The sequence below is a fragment of the Brachionichthys hirsutus genome, chromosome 23 (assembly GCF_040956055.1).
Source record: "Brachionichthys hirsutus isolate HB-005 chromosome 23, CSIRO-AGI_Bhir_v1, whole genome shotgun sequence".
NCBI lineage: Eukaryota > Metazoa > Chordata > Actinopteri > Lophiiformes > Brachionichthyidae > Brachionichthys > Brachionichthys hirsutus.
In genome coordinates, this window is record NC_090919.1 from 5,308,124 (window position 1) to 5,328,502 (window position 20,379).

The 20,379-nt window shown below is 43.1% G+C and overlaps 2 protein-coding genes across 2 annotated transcripts in view; both read right to left on the bottom strand.

Annotated features, from left to right (window-relative positions):
• Nucleotides 1–1,298: 1,298 nt before the first annotated feature.
• chrnb1 (cholinergic receptor, nicotinic, beta 1 (muscle)) lies at nt 1,299–11,699 on the bottom strand. Its single transcript, XM_068755662.1, has 11 exons — nt 11,639–11,699; nt 10,248–10,381; nt 8,468–8,512; nt 8,203–8,312; nt 7,583–7,691; nt 7,360–7,504; nt 6,889–7,074; nt 5,221–5,444; nt 3,753–3,928; nt 1,950–2,097; nt 1,299–1,864 (listed from the first exon to the last, which is right to left on the bottom strand). The coding sequence occupies exons 1-11, from the start codon at nt 11,697–11,699 to the stop codon at nt 1,724–1,726; spliced, it is 1,479 nt and encodes a 492-aa protein (XP_068611763.1). The 3' UTR covers nt 1,299–1,723.
• A 6,474-nt stretch (nt 11,700–18,173) lies between these two features.
• The window catches only part of fgf11a (fibroblast growth factor 11a), a 29,589-nt gene continuing 27,383 nt past the window's right edge, over nt 18,174–20,379 (bottom strand). The window contains exon 5 of the mRNA XM_068755620.1: nt 18,174–18,313. Coding sequence (XP_068611721.1) covers nt 18,174–18,313 — 140 coding nt within the window. The remainder of the gene's footprint in view (nt 18,314–20,379) is intronic.

The window sequence follows — 20,379 nt, forward strand, 5'->3', positions numbered from 1 at the left end:
TCAGAGTGGGAAATTGAATCTCTTCCTTTGACCCATCCCTGAAGAGCAGTGGGCAGCCATTGTGACACCCAGAAAGTAGTGAGGTTCAATAGCCTATAGTCGAGCCTCCTAAAACATGTCGCTTCCCGGGAACTTGGGGGTCCAGGCACCTGTCTTCCATCAATTGGACAACTGTTCCTTAGTCACAGCCGCCAGAAGGTAATCAGAAAATCCCTGCATGATTTAGAGCCTGTTAACTTCTGAGAACTTGTCATCAGCAATCTATTTTTAAATCCTTCGTAGAGATGCTGAATGCGGAAAGTTGCTGTTGCAAACCCTCTTTGAACTCAAAAATAAAGGCAAAAGAACATTTGCAACGTGAAATGTTGTTTCCAAGACTTGACAACTTTAACCAACAGCAACAACTTCACCCTTTATCTATATATCTACCAAAGATTTATGGCCCCAACCACCGGGCCGCGGCCTGGTACCGGTCCGTGAGGCATTTGTTACCGGGCCGCACAGAAAGAATAACTAATGTATACAATTTCAGTTGTATCGATTATTAGCGTCTAAAAAGGTGTTTTATTTTGAAAAACGACCGGATTTTCACCAACTAAATTTGAGGTGTGCTTGAAGCAAGAAAAGATGTACAAAAAAAAAACAAAAAACCCAGAGCTTTACATTACTGCGTGGAAATGGGCAGGGGAAGTTTGGGACTTGAAGAATACAGATGAGATGTTCAATGAGATTTTCATGTTGCTTTTCTGAGGCCGACACTCACCCTTCTTCTAAGTCTCCCCATTCACCTGTTGCTTACCATCTGTCCTATTATATGTGATCTTGTATTATTCTCTCTCTCTCTCTCTCTCTCTCTCTCTCTCTCATGCTAGTCAGGGTTTCCATTGCAAAAAACCACAAATGGGCCATAAATCAGAGATGAGAGAAGAAAAACGTCTCTGACTCGCCCTCATACATGACATGATTCTACTACCAGTATAAATCAGTACAAATGGCTCCTGCGGAAATGCCTCAATGCTGCACTTCCATGCACGACCAAAAGCTTAGGAATGAGAATGAGGATGGAACGGTTTACTGATACTGCAGTGAGGCCATGTCTATAATATTGATGCCACATCAGAGATGTTTTAGAATGACTGCCTTGAAATACTTGGCTCAGAGTACTGCATATTTACATGCGTATTTTCAGGGAAGCCCATGCATCAGAGCTCGATGAACAGTGTCTGTGTGTGAAGTTACATTCAGCGTTATTAATAGCGGTTAGCGAGGCAGGACAACAGATGGATCCTCAGATCTTTATTTAAAAATAAAACACACACACCAAAAAAAACAGTCTGACTGAACATAAATATCACGTGGGAGGTGGGGGTTCCCTGTGAAATGGGAATCCCATAGGCTTTCGGTGCAGATGGAGTCAGTATCATAAGAATGTCCTCCATGAAACGCTGGTGCCGAAAATACAAACAGGATTCCTACGGTGGCAGAAATATCTGCACAGCATGCGCCACGCTGCAGTGCATTCCAACACACACACGAGAGAGGAAAGCCAGAAAGCTCAATCATCATGACATGCAAGCGTTCTGCTTTTAGTCTCGGTGTTTATGTGTGAACATCACATTTGATTTGATATCCTGTCGTTGAATCCCTCCACGGCTTCAACATTAAAAACGCAAGACTACATTACCGCCATGCATTTATGCTCCCCCGATCCCCTGATCAACAATCAGGGGAAGGGGTCGGTAGGCGTGTGGTTGAAGCTGGCATCGATGAAGATGGCCAAGGTTCCCACAGTGGTGAAGATGACGAAGATCCAGAGAAACATGCGGTCTACCACCATGGCTACGTACTGCCAGTCCTCCTTCAGCTGGATGGATGAAACACACAACGAGAGGGAGAGTCTCGACACCAAAACGCACCACGGATTGAGAAACAAAAGGGGCGGAGCTTACAGCCTCGTAGTCCTTCTCACTCTGAAGAGTCTCCGCGATGTACGTGATGGCCTCTATGGCCGACTTGAGCTCATCGGGGAGCGTCAGATAGCTGCTGGGACCGTCGATGAACTTCCTCAAATCCGTGCACATGCCTTCTGGCTGAAACCTGCAGACCACAGGAAAATACTCGGAATGCTTCGACAAATATATACCAAATAAAACTTTCACTTCCGGCATTCCCACACTCGCTCTGCCAGTATAACATTCAGTCCCCCCCTGCATCTGCTAACTAGGCCGCTCGCTGTGTGGATGTTTCTGTGCTGTCTCCGTCTGTCGCCCCCGGTTACCAACCGTCTGCTCCATCAAAGTGACAGAAGCTAGGAGGGGGTTGCTTTCAGTTAATCTTTTGTTTCCACACAGGAAGTCTCAGATCTGTTTTTATTCCAATGATTCCGTCATTGTAGAGAATGTGACGTATTTAAAAAGAAGGAATGTTTGTTGTCATGTTACACCATTTAAAAGAGTTGCAGTTGTGTCTGTTCTATATTCTATCTATCTTCATTTTCCATTGAATACAATGCTTTTTAAGGAAAGATTCATTCATCTTCCTGAAGACTGTATGGAAGTCATTCCACAAGATGAAATATAAAGTGTGAACATCTGAAATGTCCATTTTTAAGTTTTATTATGTGTACAGACAGTTTTGAAACATGTGAAACCAGAGAGTTGTTTTTTTTTTTTAACTGTGATATGGGAAACAATAGAAATACAATAGACAATGTAAAATAAGTTAAAACGGATTTACTCCAAGTCCTGATCATACTGATAATGCTTCTAATTAAATGGCATTAAAATGCATTCCCCTGAACCATCCTTTGACTCCTTTTGCTTTTCTTTATCCTCAAATACTGAACGCCGCCTTCACGTTTGGATTCTCAGGAAATAAAGGAGGCACTAAAACCCGCAGTTCTGGCATATCACCAGCAGAGGGTGATATGACACTGCCCTTTCAAATGCGTAAACTGCTGATTGTTCATGAGACTAATTCAACTAAAACTGCCTGCATCTGCTGTAAGACAGGCACAAAACGCCAATTAGGTGTGTGTGTGTGTGTTGGTTGGGGGGAGGGGTGCTCAAGAAAGATTCTGCTGTCTCATCAAATTGCTCTAATAGAGCCATCTCCTTGTTCTGTCACCTAAACTCACTCCCGACCGCTCTAATGTGTCAGAGTCGATTTGTCGGTCATTATTATTTCAGCAACGATTCGCTGCCGCCTCGAGTCTCTCGCTCTGCACATATTTCAGACCTCATTGGAGGTGAGGGACGGAGAGGGAGCCATCTTTGCCGCCGAGGCGCCTCATACTCTATACAAGCATCCTGAATTTAAAGACAACTCAATAAAACTTTAATTTGAAAATCTATGAATTCCAAACAACTGGAAATGATCCGAACCAGTGAATTCACTGCAAAAGGCGTTCCTGTTTGCTGCTGTTTTAGTCACATCTGCAGAACATTTATTGCTGTTTCATAAAACCAAATGATAAGACACAGATGATCCAACTGGGTCAAACAACGACTTTGTGTTTATGCACATTTATTTAGTGCTCCTGCATCGGTCTGAGCTCATAAAGTTTACCCGTAATCCTTCTTGACAAAAGCAAGAAAAAGAGTGGCAACAGTTATTTAATTCCAGACATGCCTTTGCTCAGATCAGTGAAGTGACAGTGTCAACATGTGGAGGAAGAACTAAAGAGGTATATAAAGCCTTTGTATACAGCGTGTATATAGGTACGTATTCACCTTTGCGTATCCCAGGCTCACCTGTTGGGCTTGGGGAACAAGATGGAGGAGTCTGGCTTGCGGATAAAGTATTCATCGGCCACTTTGCTGATGGGGACAGACGTTTTCTCTTTGCGGCGCATGGTCTCCAAGGAGAGGGGGGGCTCTACTTTTGGTCGAAGCATGCCCAGGTAGGGGGGCAGCATGTGGATGAATATCTGGAAGGAAAGCACATTTAGTCTGTGACTAAATATTGGGGTTAGTTTATTGGCTCACCCCGACATTGTCTTCACCGGAGAAGAAAACAACAACAACAAATTGGTTTCTCTTTAGGTATTAATGCTGAACAATTCGACAAAATGAACAAAGTGGGTGGCAAATGGGTAAAGCTGTTCAATTCCTCTTTGTCTACTATCGTGGTGTTATTGAGCAGGGAACATCAAATCTGAAGTAATTTACAAATTCAGTTATTTAAGATTTCATTTAAACTCTGACCCCAAATCCATTTTCATATGGCCGTAGCGGGTCCTCCGTAGTGATAGATGAAGAGTCGCAGAGGAATTCAACTGGTAAAAAAAAAAAATACAAGTTTGGCCTTGTTCAATATGAGAAATGCAGTTTGTCTCTGCCCTTTAAACTGCACACACGTATTGTTTTCCTAAGACTGGAGATATCTTTTCACCATCAGGGTAAATCGTCATCGCTGGATTTCTTCTTCTCGTCTTGCCGAATTGAACTCAACACAAAAAATTAGTGTATTTCAAATAATAGAGATTCGCCCCTCCCTGCTTCAGTAAAATCTACTTACTGGCTTAGATGGAAAATTAATAATAATAATAATAATAATAAAGTCTTGTTTGTGATTAAGTAACTGTCATAAAATAATAAAAAATAACCCCATTTGTCAGAACATATCAGCGATTCAGTGAGCGTGAGATCCCTGCTCGACTTCGTCCGTTGCTGCAGACACAAATTGCCATACTTGGGAGCAGCAACTATTAAATGTGCATGATACTTCGTTCCGGCTCGTCCTGGCTTGCTTCTTTGCATTTTTTAACGGACACATTTCAGCTCCACGTGGAGACCTACTTTACTTTTAGTCAAAAATATAATCAAATAAAAGCTTCATTCCTTGAAGTGTTAGCATGTTAGCATTCCGAGTGTCCTGCTGATGGCAAATTCAGTACTTAGACATAGCATTTTATTTGCATTAGTCTCTACCAGCTCCTGAGAAGAATAAGACAGTTAAATGCAACCCAATGTTTTTACGTTGTAGATTATAATAGATTGAAAACGGCTGCCTTCTGCAGGAAACATTGCAGCCGGGACTGAACCACGGTCGGTGGACGCCAAAAGAGCAAAGCTTTCAGAGAAGATCCCTGAGAAACAGAACATTTAAGGTCGAGTCATGGAAGTGGATTCCCTTGTCTTTGAGTGCAGTTGCTGGAGAGTCCAAATAAACGTCACTTTCACTCTTTCCGGATATGCGTATGCATTTTCGGGACCTCACCTTTCGTACCCACATGGGCATCTGGTGGGTGTTGGGTGAACGGTGGTGCAGGTTGAGAACGACCACGCTGAGGATGATAGAGAACGTGACGAGGATCATGGTGAACATGATGTAGTTGACAATGATGGGGACACCCAGTGATGTCTCTGGGATCTTATCAGCCAGCAGAAGCAGGAACACGGTGAGGGTGAGCAACACGTTGATCGACAATCCCATCTTCTCTCCTGGTAGGGGGGGGGGGGGAAGTACTTAATAATGTGAAGATCATTCATTCGTTTGTTCATTTGTTCTTTCCTTCCCTCTTTTCCAGAGGGTTGGGCCACGCCCGAAGCACAGAGGGCACCTACTTTGGATTGTTGATTCAGAAATGTGAGACATCATTAAATTCTTAAATTAATTTCTAGTGCTTTTGAAAGCCATAATAATAATAATAATCCGTTTAACAATAGGTTACATGCTTTTTTGGGGTCCTGGATGAATCCTGCAAATGCTTGAGCGAGTTGAAGCTCAGGGAGGTTCTTATTGGACACCGTGTCTGAGTCTGGATTAGCGCGCTACAGCAAAACTAGCTCATGTGAGGAAAGCATTTGAGCAATGCTCCTGGAGTCTTGTGCATCAAGCTCACATCTTGTTGTCAACCTTGAAAAGCCGATCCCGGTTCCGATGCTGATTCCAGATCACATTGTTATTTCATATCAGCGAGTCATTTTTTTTGGAACATTTTTAAAAACATGATTGAAAAATAATAAGCGACCAATAACAATAAAGATATTCAGGTTTGGAAAATGTATAATGTTTCACCACTGTGTGCGTTTACATTGAGACTCAGATCATAATCTGGACTAGGGAGGTTAAAACAAATATTTTTTTAATAGGCAGACAATAAGAGACAGAATGGAAACACCAATATGTAGGAAAGATAATGTCGATTCAGTTATTCATATCAAGCATCTGTGAAAGGTAAGAAGTTATAATAGTTGAACAATTCTGAATCTGCCTGACGACTCAGGAAGTAATAATTACCACCCAAAATTTTCCAAATGTTAGGCAGGATGTAGTTTAGGGGTAAAGCAAGATCTTCACGCTGTTGTTGAATAATGGTTGCTATGGAAACATTTAAATTAAAAAAATCCTCCTGTTGGATCAGGACATCTGAGCGTATCGCTGTCATCACATTTAATTATTGTATCAAACTGTTGGTCAGAACCATAAGTATTTAAATTCTACCTCAACTTCAGCTTCTCTCTTTTCCTGATTGAATTGATTGAATCCTACATTCCTTGACCCTGGAGTCCTCTGGAACACTCGGGATGTGTTATCACGCGAGATTTAGTTATCTAAATGCCAAATATTGGTTCTTGTAATGAATATGTACTTGAATTCACTGAGAACACGCGATCCTGAAGTGCAGCGGAAACACTCTCAGATGTCACGGGGCTCATTTCCACTTTGTTTATCGTAGAGGTTATTGATTTCTTAGTGCTCTATGGGAGACGATCTCAAATCGAATCCCTTTGGGCCAGTTAAGTGTGTGATTCAACAATTCAACACGACCATCCAAACCCTATTTGGAAATAGTAGCAGCAGTTTCAGAGCGGATCGATAGGACAAGAGTAATCGCAAATGTCTTTCTCTTTGTATCCCATCATTCTGTATCGTTTGCATTACCTGCATCAGGAGGCAGGTAGAAGTTAAAGATGGCGATGATGGTGATGAGGATGCACGGGAGGATGATGTTCAGCACGTAGTACAGAGGCTTCCTCTCGATGATGAGGTAGAAGGTCATGTCCTCGTAGTGATCGTCGTTGACGTTTTTCCTGCTCGGCATGTGTCTGATGTGCCACTCGCCGCCCTCTGTGGGAACGCGCACAATTTCAAACTTGAGCTCAGCACCAAGATGGATTTTGCACCAAAAAGTGTGAACTCGGCATAAAACGAGAGGCTTCAGAAAGGGTTGGTGCGCAAAAACACAAACAGCCCTGAGACTAGTCAAATAGTAAAAGTAAGTGGAAATCCAAGAGGACATTTAATTCACTGTACCTTGTTAAAGACAATATACCCACAATAAAATTAACATTTTAAATGATTTCTATCTTCTTTCTATCTATTTGTCCATCCATCGCTCTTCCCATTTCTCACCGCTAAAGCTCTCGTCCAGCTGGACCTCCCTGATCTCATTCCCTCTCAAGTCCAGCGCGTACTGAATGTCGATCTCCGTCGAGTCGTACGTGTATGAGCGGAACTGCATGGTGCAGTTCTGCCAGTCGAATGGGAAATACGACACCTAAATGGTGACACAAACATATGTCGCACGGTGAAGAGGAGGAAGCGCAGGGCACGCGAATGCAAACGTTTGGCTCACCTTGACGCCGCAAGAGCTGCAGTACAGCGCAGGGGGAGTCCAGGTGACTCGGCCATTACTGTAAGCCTGAACATGGACGGGCAGGGCCACGTCAAACACCCCATCATTACTGCAAAAAACACATTGAAGACTGGAGCGCTTTCTCGCTGGTCGGTATCAGACTAGACTAGAAATGTGCAATTCAGCATTTTTTTTTTAGAAGGTGGAAGCAGTTTCTGTTTCACTGTCTGTCTAACGCAGGTTTCTGAAGTGAACAAATGTACAACCCCTGGAACAAACGATGGAATGAGCAGCTTGGAAGGGCGCTCGTTCGGTTTTAACATTTTGTAGGAAAAAAAAAAAACAGACCGCCTGGACCTCATTGCAATAACAGCAGACAGGTGTACTCCCCATTCATGCTGTCATGCTGTGTAGAATGTTTGTGGAAAGAAATGAAATGAATCCGTTATGAAATAAAGCTGCAATATGACAAATATCTGGAATAAAATAAAGTGCTGTGAATTCTGTCTGATGCCACTGAAATGCATAAAGTCCACCATGCACGAGCCTCGAAAGAGAATCCTCGCGTTTGACTAGTCGTTGGACTCTCCTTCACCGTCCCTTGTAGGGTAAATGCTTACTTGTTGATGAGGAAAATGTCCGGCAGCCAAACCTTGCGCGCGGGGATACGTAACACCTGGATCCCATCATGTTGCTTGGGTATCCATGACAACCTGTAATCCGTCCATTCCTGTGAAAAAGGCACAACCTCTTGGTGTTGTTCGGTATTCAGGAACAAGGGACGCTAACTCACTCTAGCTGAATCTGGAGTCTCAGATATTTCATTGTGAAGGCTTGAAATGGATTCGACTTTGCCGTGTCAATGAAACACAAAAATATTTTTACCAGATTCATGACAACGGTTGTGGTCATTTCTTCGTTCTTCATGTTCTGCGACACAAATACAGAAATGTGAAAACAAAAACGGCAGAACAAATACAGGCAGAAATATACCTTTACATGAGAAATGGACATAAATATACTTAATCTTTCATCATGTATTTTTTGATCATATCCAATTTTACGGATGCGATTCCATGGTTGGGTGACACTAATCAGTAAAAGGCAGTATTTCCTCATAAAACAATAATAATTAATAAAATGATTCTGAATTAACTCTTTCAGTGCCAATAATGTCTACAGAAGTTTTTTTTTAACAGAAAATGGTAGGAACACACTTTTTCTTCCCTCATGAAAGAAGATATTTCATTTGATATGTTCGGTGTTTGCTTAGTCATAGTAGAGAATATTCTGTGGGGATTGGAAAATCGGCCAAAATGCGCGAAAACTGGGGCATTCAGCATATAGCTGAGCTGAAAATGGCTGGCACTGAAAGACTTAAAGAACTGATGAGATATTCTTCTATCTTGCATCACAGTTCAACTTAAATATTCAATTCCTTGATTGACGACTGCAGCCATTACGGCCATGCGCTACATGCTTGCAAGAATAGTTCTGACTCAGGATGCCTGAGGAGTGACGGCTGCATGCTGGAAACACTGCCTCTATTTGATGGCATTAGCTCTGACCCAGCCGACAGATCAGCTGATCGGTGCAGATACCGGCCGGACGCATGCCAGCTGCTTCCAGAACAGAGTGCATGATGGAGACTGTGGAAAAGCCGGCTGCATGCTAGTGTGTGTGTGTGTGTAAACAGGTGTCTGCGTGCATGTGATTGTCCATCGAGCAGAAGTCGGGACTGCTATTTAAAACGCTGGGGGGAATGTTGTGGAGACAGCTGGGACAGCAAGAGGCGGGGGTGGGGGGGTGTGGTCGATTCAAACCATCTCTCTCTGATCAACAAATAAAAAGACAAATTCTTATATCGTCACTGACCCATCTTTTACACATACTGGTATCTTCTTTTTTTTTATTCACTGCGCAACTGAGACATTTTTTTTGTTTATATAATAATGTTGCTGTCAATCAGGGCCGAGTGTCCAAGTGGGTCAGCGTTCAAGCTGGTTCTGCTCCAGAACCTGGGCCCCATGCGGCTGCCTCTACCCCATGAGACTGACCTTGAGTCGAGGTGCAAGGAGCATTCAGATGTATGTTAATGTGGCACTCTGTGAGTGTGTGTGCGCGTATACGCGTGGTACTGATGCATGTTTTGGCCCATTAACGTTGCAGGGCTTTTGTAACTGCACCGAATGCATCGTGAGGACTTTTTGGTTGGCCTCTACATCCTATGCCAAATATGCTGTATATTTTAATGCTGCTATGTGCAACTCTGGGATTACAGGGTGCTACAGTGCACATGTATCAGAGAGAGAGAGAGAGAGAGAGAGCTCTACCTGAGCCATCTTACTACAGTTTTTACATCTTGCAGGTGATCCCCTTCTCAATCTGCCTTTTGGAAGTTACGAATAAAAAAAAACCGTATTTTAACATTGAAAGCCCCATTTACGGATTAAAAAAAAATCTGCTAAAAACACACTCTGATTCACTTTAACTTTTCATAGATCGCATATAAAGATGACAAGAACAATCTAGAACCTTTTGATGATGATCCAGATCACCATGTGGACGGTCTTCTGAATGAGGTCTGTGCTTTTCTAGTCTTACACATGTGATACTATTATTAAGGTTGTGCAAGCACATGTATGTAAATACTATGGGGTCTCACCAGGCCTACGAAGGAGGTGAGGACCATGCCCACACGAACTACCACCCTCTGTTCCGGCTTGACTGCTGGACGCACCGTCAGGTTGTAGTTGGAAAACAGCTGTTTTGTCAGAGCGTTCTCCGCATCAGCCGCACCTGCATGACAGACGCACAAAGGCCTTTCGTGACTTAATCCTTATTTTGATTTGCACTCTGGCGACAAGTTGGGGCAAAGTGAATGTACTGGTGCTGTGGGTGAGGTGTGTGCTGTGCATTCAGGCGTGGGGCCATGCTGTGCGTATTACTCAGCAAGCATCCCAGTGATGGGCTCTAAATGAAGGACTAGTTAACGTAAGACGATGTACGACCCCTCAGCCAAACGACTGACGCGTTGGATCTAAATTAAATATCTAAGAGCTCAAAACATCATCATCATTGTGTCTTTTATAAATAGTCCACATGACTGGACTGCAAAGCACCAGGAATGCAATTAATTAATTGCGAACATAGAAAAGTGTAAATAATGTGAATAACCATGTCGCCAAAACTGTGAAAGCAAAATTACAAATAATCATCAGTCGTTGATATTAATATTAAATATGATGAACACACTGTATAAAGCAACCGAAGCCTATTTACAGTAAGCTCACACATTAAAGAGCTTAATGTCCCAAACCCACACGCTTCAATCGTGCAGCGAGTTTCACGATAGTAAAATAATGTTTCGCACAGGAGCCGGTGTCACGTTGTAAAAATCGACTGAAGTCAGCAAAGCCGCTGATAGACCCAGAAGCTCCACAAATATTTGTATATGAATTCAGATTCTCTGATGTTCTGAAGATTCTATTTACTACTATGAGGTACGAGACACAGATCTTCACCTTCCTTTTCCTCTCCATTGCTTCCCTCCTCCATCTCCCCAGTTTTTTTGGAGGGATTTTTGACGCAAGGGGTACAAACGTCAAATCGGACATCGGTTCTCCAACAATAGCAAACAGTTTGTGGTTATCAAAAGACGGGAGCTCAAATCAATCGTCGAATGTGATTTTAGCTCATCAGAAACCTGCAGGAATATTGTATCCCCATCGACGCCAGCTGAACTTGCTGCTAACTACTAATGAAGTAAATGTTAGCATATAACTAAGTAAACTTAACCTCCTCTCAGAAATTCTTGCAAAGACAAAACTATGTCTAATAGTCAATCTGTACACCTCCTATGATCAAGATTTTATTCATATAAGAACACGCACTATGTCCCAGAGAAACAGGACCACGCCCGTCTGCTGGCCCCCGGTGTTGACTTGGTGTTTTTTTTGTTGAGTTCATGTGACACTCTACTTGTGATAGTATGGACATGAAGAGTACTTCAACACGATGTTGCACGAATGTACTTGTGTCAGCTTGCGACCTTACCTCCCAGCCTGCTCAGGCTGCATAAGCAACATGCCAGCAGGAGCAGATCAAAGCCTTTCATGGCGAGCCCCCAAAATGAAAACCAGCTTTCTCCTCCACAAGTCAAGTCCTCAGTCGATGGATCCGAGTTCGGAGATGCAGTCCTCCTTTCTCGTCTATTTCATTTTCAGTCCTCTGGAAGGCTTCAGTGTAAATTTCCGTTTGGTCGGTTTGGACTGTTGTCGTCTGTCACTCGGGTCGGCCCGGCCAACTGCTCTCTCCTCCAGTTACATCGGTGGGGAGGGGGAGAGAGTGTGTCACTTGTTCACCCCCTTTTTGCTTAGCTGACTTAGCTTACATAACACACTGCTTATGTGTCGCCAGTCCTCGAGAAAAAGATTACAATTCCTTTAAGATGTGGCCACCTTGACAGAACGTATCTGTCAGTTATCACATCGACCATACAATAAATAAATAAGAATGCAAAAACATACATTTACAAGTGAAGAACTTTCATTCTGAGGGGCCTAAGATTTTAATCTGAAAATGTACATTTTGAATCTTTATTATTTCTTTATTTGTGATGTCCTTTCATCAATATGTCATATATGGTGGGACTCCTGTTCTGAGAGCTTACATTATACTAACTTTCTGACCTGAATTGATCATATTTTAGACAACGGTCTTTTTAAGAAGCTGCATCAGTGAACCTCGTGAATTGACTGTGGAGGGAATCTATCAGTTTGTCTGTATCAATGGCTGCGTTTACATGGACACATTTATTCGGATTAAAAGCCTGATCGGAATAAAAATGCTTCATGTACACGCCCAAATCAGAACAGTCTGACCCAATCAAGCTTAATCCGATCAAGATTTTATTCCGATTGGCTGTGTTTACACGGACAAAATGTATTTAATCTGATCAGAGTTCGGATTAAAATTATGATCGGATGCACTGTGTTCAGGGACCATAAAAATATTGATCCGGTTAGGACTTGAAAACACTTCAATTATCAAAATTGGGTGAAATGAACATTGGTTTATTAGAGCAATAGTTTGTAACCCTGTAGGACCTACGTCATGATGTCAATACTCATCTATAGCTTTATGTTCATTGGGCTTTATTATTTTTATCATCATTATTATTATTATCATTATTATTAGTTCATATGTTTTTATATATGTACATATATCTCTATAGTTTTTCCAATACCATGTTGCTGCTTCGCAGACCTACAATTGCCCTTCGGGATAAATAAAGTCTCTTGAATTCAATTCAAGTGAATGATTTTAAAATAGTTTGGAGCATTTGGGTTGTAGCTTTCTTTCTTCCTCGCTCTCATTGTACACCTAATTTAAGAAGAACTACGCTGCACATAATGATGAGTGTCAAATTTCCCTGGAGACAAAAAATGATGTGGCTGCATTGTACAGTCAACCGCTAGAATAACGGGACGTATAGCGGCGACACGGGGCCATTATTCTTCGAGTAGAGATAACTTGATCAATCCATTAGACATGCTCTGCTGTAAAACAGCTCTATCCTCCTTATATCCTCTACTCATCCCTCCTTGCTGCGCCGCTCTCACACGCATCCTCGGCAATCCACGCCAACGTAATTTATGATCCATTCGTCAATGGCTTTTGGCCTGCCACCAATTTAATTACCATAGAAGCTAACTATTAACAGCCAGCGTGTGTTAAAGGTCCTGCTGTCAGCGGCTCAGACTCAGGGAGCTCTCCCAGAGCAACTGTAATAATTCAGTGTTTAATGGCGATCAGCGTAGTTTAATTACTGGTGCTACCAGAATCCTGATATTTGGTATTAAGATTTCTTTTCTTTTTTTTTCTCGGGGTTCGAGTGGATGTTGGGCGGGGAGATCCGCATTCCCCGTCCTACCCCACCTGCCCAAGGTATTATGTTTTTAATTTTAAATCCTTCATAATTCACGAAAAAGTCAATCCATAGAAGGAAACCACTGAAGCGAAAGTTCTGCTTCACCTGTTTCTTTTCACAAAATGCTCGTTTCCTCCATGTTTTGGTCAAAGCCGATGTTTTCGGCGAAACCAACCCGTGTTCTACTTCCAGAAACGATCCCCGTAAATAATAATTGACATGCAAAAGCTGTCACATAAGCTGAGTTGGTGTTTTAAAAATAAACACTGCAGAACGAGAGCACTGTGGCGGTTCAGCAAATCCACATTGGGAAGGCATTAATAGACTTAATAGCATCTGACACCACGATTCATATTTAATGGTGTGAAGTTGCTAAAATGTGAACAAATATAGGCTCAGAAATAAAGATCAAATATGTTTACTTCATTAACCTTCCAGACAATGTCCACCAGAAAGAAGAGGTTTGAGCTCTCAGTCTTAGCTTTCCTTCTTTTGCAGATATTTTGTTCCACATTCCGACATTATGAGACAAGAGAATATCGACGTGGATGTGAATGTCAATGCCGAAATAAACACGTCAACTCAACCACAATAAAATGGACCGACAAGCACGAGTCATAAAAGACTCCCATTCGAGTACAGTGAGAAACACTCAAAATAGAGTTCACAGAGTTTTAAGAAAAACATTGGAAAAAGTCAACTTGGAAGACATTTTAATCACATGAACAGCACAAAGGCTTCACTTTGACATTAGCTTTGGAGAGGTAATGTTCCTCCAGGATGCGTTTGTCAAGGTCACCCCATTGAGCCGCATCTGTGCTGCCTCGGTGTGTGAGTGTATGTGTGGCTGGATTAAAAATAAATAAATAAGTTAACATATTGTTTAATACTGGACAGGTATCTGAAAATAAAAGTACTTTTAATGTGACGCGTATAAAAAGATGGATAATCTGTTGGAGGGCGTCACTCCGTTCTCTCTCTCTCTCTCTCGCTCTCCTTTTTGTGTTTTCTGCTGCATTGCAGATGTGAAGGGACTCCACCTCAAAGTAACGCACGCACACACACACACAAAAGGCAAAGATTTGGTAAAATAAAAAAAATCTCAATTTGGCTCCGTATCAATATCACCCTTTATCCCCCCCCCCCCCCAGATAATGTGACTGAAGCTTGATAATGGAGTTTATTGCTTTCTGCCCAAGGACTCGTGCTCATTGATTTGGCCTCTGGGTCATCTTTTGATTTCTTTCTCCCTGCTGTTTTTTTATTCCCTCTCTTCTCTGACATAATGGAGACGCTCGATCACTGTCACACCGGCCGGAGCTGATGACTGAGCTCCAGAAGACGTACAAACCAACATGCTGCCTCTTACGTTGATAGTGTATGCAAGTCAGCGTGAGAGAGAAGAGGACGGCTGTGCGCGGCTTCCTCTGTCTGAGTCCTTTAAAACCTCGGATGACCCTCTGCAGGTGCAATTTGCTAGGTAAGCAGGGGGGGGGGGCGCCTCGGAAGAGAAGGGAGGGAAGGGAGTCCCCTTGGGAGAGAGGCGCGTGTGAAGCGTGCCGTTGAATTTAACACGCATTCACATCAGCAAATCTCCAGCTTTCTAATATATGTCAGACGAATGGTGACAAGATCGCCGAATCAGGATACAGAAGCATTAATCAGTGACTTGAGAGCAGTGAAGTCAGCTGCTGGGGGAGTCACTCAAGATGAATAGTGATCTTCACAAGTTGTAATTCACGCACAATGGTTTGACGTAAAGGTTGAAGGCCAGAGAGCAGAAAAGCTGGAAGAGAACGGCTGATTTCAGGCCTCACAGAAATGAAAAATGTGTGTGTGAGCACTGCAAAACGCACACAGCTGTGATGCGCGCAGGCAAACACGCACGAAAGGCATCTTTCAGAAAATGATTTCAATGATCAATAACGCTGCAAGCTAACAGGTAAAAGCTCCCCCCTTCGGCATACTTAGTCTCCCAATCAAGCTGTTCAGTACGCTAACAGGAAACACAGAACTCGTCTGATTAGAAAAGATCAAATCGGCTACAATCTCTGAGAAAACAACAACAACATGTTGCTGCGTTCAAACACAAGTTTGTTTTCTTGAGAACTAAACTGCAAACCAGAATGAATAGACGTTACATTACTCTCATTAGAAACCGATGACTGACTGTCGAGGTGTTGACTCTGTCGAATCAAGTCGCTCCTCCCCTCCCTACCAAGGAAGCCTGAATTCACTGCCTGTTATGTTGAAATGTCACCTCACAAGTGTGTGTTTTGTTTTTTTAAATCTATACATCAACAACAAAAAACTTTCTTTGAGGATTAAAGGGGCTCTCAAACAAGTTAGTTTGGCACTTCCATTAAAGTTTACTTTAGTGACTTTGCCATTTACTTTCCTTTCTCCACCTTAATAGCTCCAACTAATATTCTAGCCCTTGTATCTATAGTTTACAGCTTTCTTTGATTTACACATACATAAGAAAATATGGATTTTGAAGCCCTTGAAATATCCCACAGACGCCATGGAAACGTCGATTTGCCTCACATTTAACAGAGTCTCTACATCTATTCCCAGGCAGTCTAAATTCTATTAGGCACAAGCCCGACTTAATTAATGGTTTAAGTAATTACTTTGCAAATAGTATTCAAACATAATGTTCTGAGTCTAGCAATCCACAGGGGGGGGGGGGGGGGGCAGCCATACACACTAACCTGAGGGTCTATTTAATGGCTTAATTAAGGTCTTTAGTGTTTAAGTGAGGTTTTAAGAATAATCAGTGCTGAATAAATGAAATAATTTCCGAGAATAATGCTCCAGTGCTACTATTCATTAAGTGGAACATTTTTAGTCCATCTTTTAGTTGATTTCTTGTATTATCTTTCTTTTTTTCTTTTTTTTAACATCTCAAAAAGCCTCTTTTTCTACTCTTGCCCTTTTTCTTCTTCTCTCCTTTCAGGAAAGTGTAAGTAAAGTTAGCTTCATCGCTTCTGGGAATGCCACAGCTTTTTTTCTGCTCAGGTTAGCAGCTGCTATTATTCATAACCAGAGTTTACAGGGGAGCAGAGGATTATGCATCACATGAGAAGTGTTTGTCAATGTCCGGGAACTTCATCCACATTACCATCATTTTCTCTTTAAACTCGGTTCTCATCACCACAAATTGTTTCCCCTAAAAATCTCCCTCCCTCTCGATCTTCCAGTCTTTGGCGCATCCCTCTTTGAGCGTGATCATTAATCTAACCTGCTGAAACACGCAGGACTCCCTCGCCTCCCACTATACATAAACATTAGGCTTAAACAATTACCCCGCCTGGCATATTGTCCCAAGAAAGTCAGACATGAAAAATGATTGCCCTTAGTGTTGAACAGAAACAGCAAACGGGAAGAAGAGACACACACACAAAAGAAAATCTCCTGAACAACAAAAGAGAAATATTGTAGCTTTACCAGGACAAAGACTGAAGGAAGTCTCGTTAAAATCGTTTTAATACAGCTACATTTTTCCCTCTTCCAAATTGTCACAAGAATTTGAATCTGTGAACTTTCAATCTTGAGTGAAATGAAGTAAAGAGAGCTTGAATTAATTTACGTTCTCACCAAAATCTCTGTGTTCAGGTCGCGTAAACGGATACTGTGTGGGCCTTAAAGGCGCATGTCATTGTGTCGGCCGTGTTATGCCGCAAGATCATTTCCTGTGGTCGTGGATGTCGGCGCTCCGAAAGTGCGTGGAGACAGCACACACACTGCTGACTGTGTGTGCGTGTGTGCTGTCAGCATAATAGATGTGTGTGTGTGGTTGCCCGGGGTTACCCAGCTTGTTTAGGGGGTCGAGAGATTCTGATCAGTCCGAGACTCCATCAAGAGAGCCAAAGAGAAGGGGGAGGGGCTTCTTGTGCCGCACAGTGGAAAATTGACTCCATGTCACAAACTAATCAAATCACACCAAAGATGAATGGAAGAAGGGCGCACACACACGCACGCACACACACACATACACACACACACACACACACATGAGAACATGTATAAGCAGGGCTGACAAGAATCCAGGCCATCCTACAAAGTCGCTGACACACACAGAAGATGTTGGACCGAGCAGATGGCTGCAGAACAAAAGTCTGCGAGTGTCTCTGCCACAGCCTTACATTAGCATGACACGATGTCAGGCTAAAAGAGCCCTGTGGGGGGGGAGGGGGGGGGATGAAAACACAATCCATTCGTAAAGCATATGCTCGAGAAGGGCAGAGCCGACCATTGCATCAGCTGCCGTACAACCAAGAAGACTTTGCTTGGAGAGTCGGTTGAGTGGAAAGACGGCACTGATGGCCGCCGACAGGGATTTCTACATGGTTGTGACATGCTGCACAATGCTAGGTGGCTTCTCCACCGCTACATGTGGTTATTGCTTGTATATCCCAGGCGTTTATAGTCACAGAAGTTATTGAACACAGAGGTATAGGGTTGGTGTGGATGGAGGCCGTTGAAGGTCAAAGTGGCTTCTATATGGCCTGCTGCTCCTCCTCTTCAACTTTGCATTGCATTGTAGAGTTTTTGTGTGGGGGGGGGGGGGGGTAGCGCTAACAACCCTGTTCAAGAATTCGCTAGTAGCCCCAGTGCCCAAAGTCCTCCAGAATTTCTCCCACTTCTGTCTGAGCGCTAGGAGGAAGTCTTTGTTTTTGCTTTGGGGTCCTTCTTGCCATTCTGACGCGCGGGCGAGTCACTGGAGGTTTTGGGTGTTTTCCTGGGCGGGCTCTGCTCAGCAACGTCGTGCAGAGAGGGCTCCCTGTACATGGCCACTGGGGGAGGGAGAAGGAAACAAGCGGTTCAAACAGGTTCAAGGGGCATTCGTTTGACAATCCTTGACAATTTTCCAAACATTTCCAAACCTTTTCCAGCTAAATGAATATTCTGAATAGCAATGTTTCATATGTTTAAATCCCGAGTTAGCATCAACTATGTGGCTCAACTTAACCCTGTCAAGAAGCACTTAAGTCATTAGAAATCGATTATGTTATTACATAATACACTCATTATTATATATAAACTCATATATGAGTTTTAACTTGATTTCAATGTCACTGCTTTCATCAATATTGTTTCAAGCATCAGAAACCCTGGGAACTACTACTACAGTACTTTCTTCTTGTTCCATCAGGGGTCGCCACAGCAAATCAATGTTCTCCACCTCACCCTGCCCTTTGCATCGTGCTCCCCAACAGCAGCCACTCTCATGTCCTCCCTCACTACGTCCATGTATCTTCTCCTGGGTCGTCCTCTAGCCCTGTTCCCTGGTAGTTCCATCCTCAGCATCCTTCTACCGATATAGTCCCTGTCTCTCCTCTGGACATGTCCAAACCACCAAAGTCTGGTCTCTCTGACCTTGTCTCCAAAACGTCTAACCTTCACTGTCCCTCTTATTGTCTCATTTCGAATCCTGTCCAACCTGGTCACTCCCAAGGAGAACCTCATCATCTTCATCTCCTCCTCTTCTAGCTCCGCCTCCTGTCTCTTCCTCAGAGCCACTGTCTCTAAGCCGCCCATCATTGGCAACTCTTGAAAATACCCAAGTCTAATAGCGATGCATCTTAATTAATTCACGAATTAGTCAGGCCATCAAGACCACCAAGCGGATTACCTCAGTTAAGTAACTGCCTGGCTCAGCAGCAAATAGCATTCATTAGAGCATTTGGCAACTAAAGAGCCAGACACTCCCCTCTGGGCTAGAGGGAGCTCATAAAACACCTCAACAAGAGTCTGAAGTTAACCTCCAAATGCACCAGTATGACTTGCACACAGGCGCTCCTCACTTCACGACGTCCTCGCTTAACGACGACTCGGAGTTCCAACGGGCTTTCCGCAATGTGAAGCATGTGTTTAGCAACACGGAATATGTTACGATGATCTGCACTGGCTGCAGATTTGTGACTGCGTACGTTCATATGCGCAGTATAAATGGCCTTCTTGTGCAAATATAAACATCGTTTGACCACACAAAATGTTGGCCAAGTTGTCGTCAACAGGGGTTTCGTTTAATGTATTTATCGTGCAGCGACGGGGTATTCGGAACTCAACTCCGTCGTCAAGTGAGGAACATGCCCGAACTTCATTTGTTGAGCATTTAATTGAACATTTTAAAAATGACTATAGAGGAACAAAAACAAGAAAGAATGTTGGACGAGAGACAAGTGGTGTCTGTGGGACGAGTAAATACATGTCTTTTGCTAAGTATGGCGCCAGTGTTTGACTTCAATGACAAAAGAGAGAGAGACTCGTTTTGGTTCAGGGAGCGAGAGCGAACTGTCCCAGGTGTTTTGTGTCGAACTGATCGACCTAATTGTGAGAGGTGGTTTTGTGGATGACTGTTTGTCTCAGACTGAAGACACGTCCGGACCAAAGAAACTTGGGTTTGTGTTTTATTTACTGCTTATAGTTTACTAAAATCTATAGAGCGTATGTGCGTGTAAGTGAGGATAAAGGGAAAGGTCATGATGGACGGCTTAGAAACAGTGGCTCTGAGGAAAAGACAGGAGGCGGAGCTGGAAGTAGCGGGGATGAAGATGCTGAGGTTCTCCTTCGGAGTGACGTTTTGGAGACAAGGTCAGCGAGACCAGACTTCGATGGTTTGGACATGTCCAGAGGAGAGACGGGGACTATATCGGTAGAAGGATGCTGAGGATGGAACTGCCAGGGAACAGGACTAGAGGACGACCCAGGAGAAGATACATGGATGTAGTGAGGGAGGACATGAGAGTGGCTGGTGTCGGGGAGGACGATGCAAAGGACAGGGTGAAGTAGAGACGGTTGGTTTGCTCTGTCGACCCCAAGAGAAGAAACAAATTAATAAATAAATGAATAAAATAGA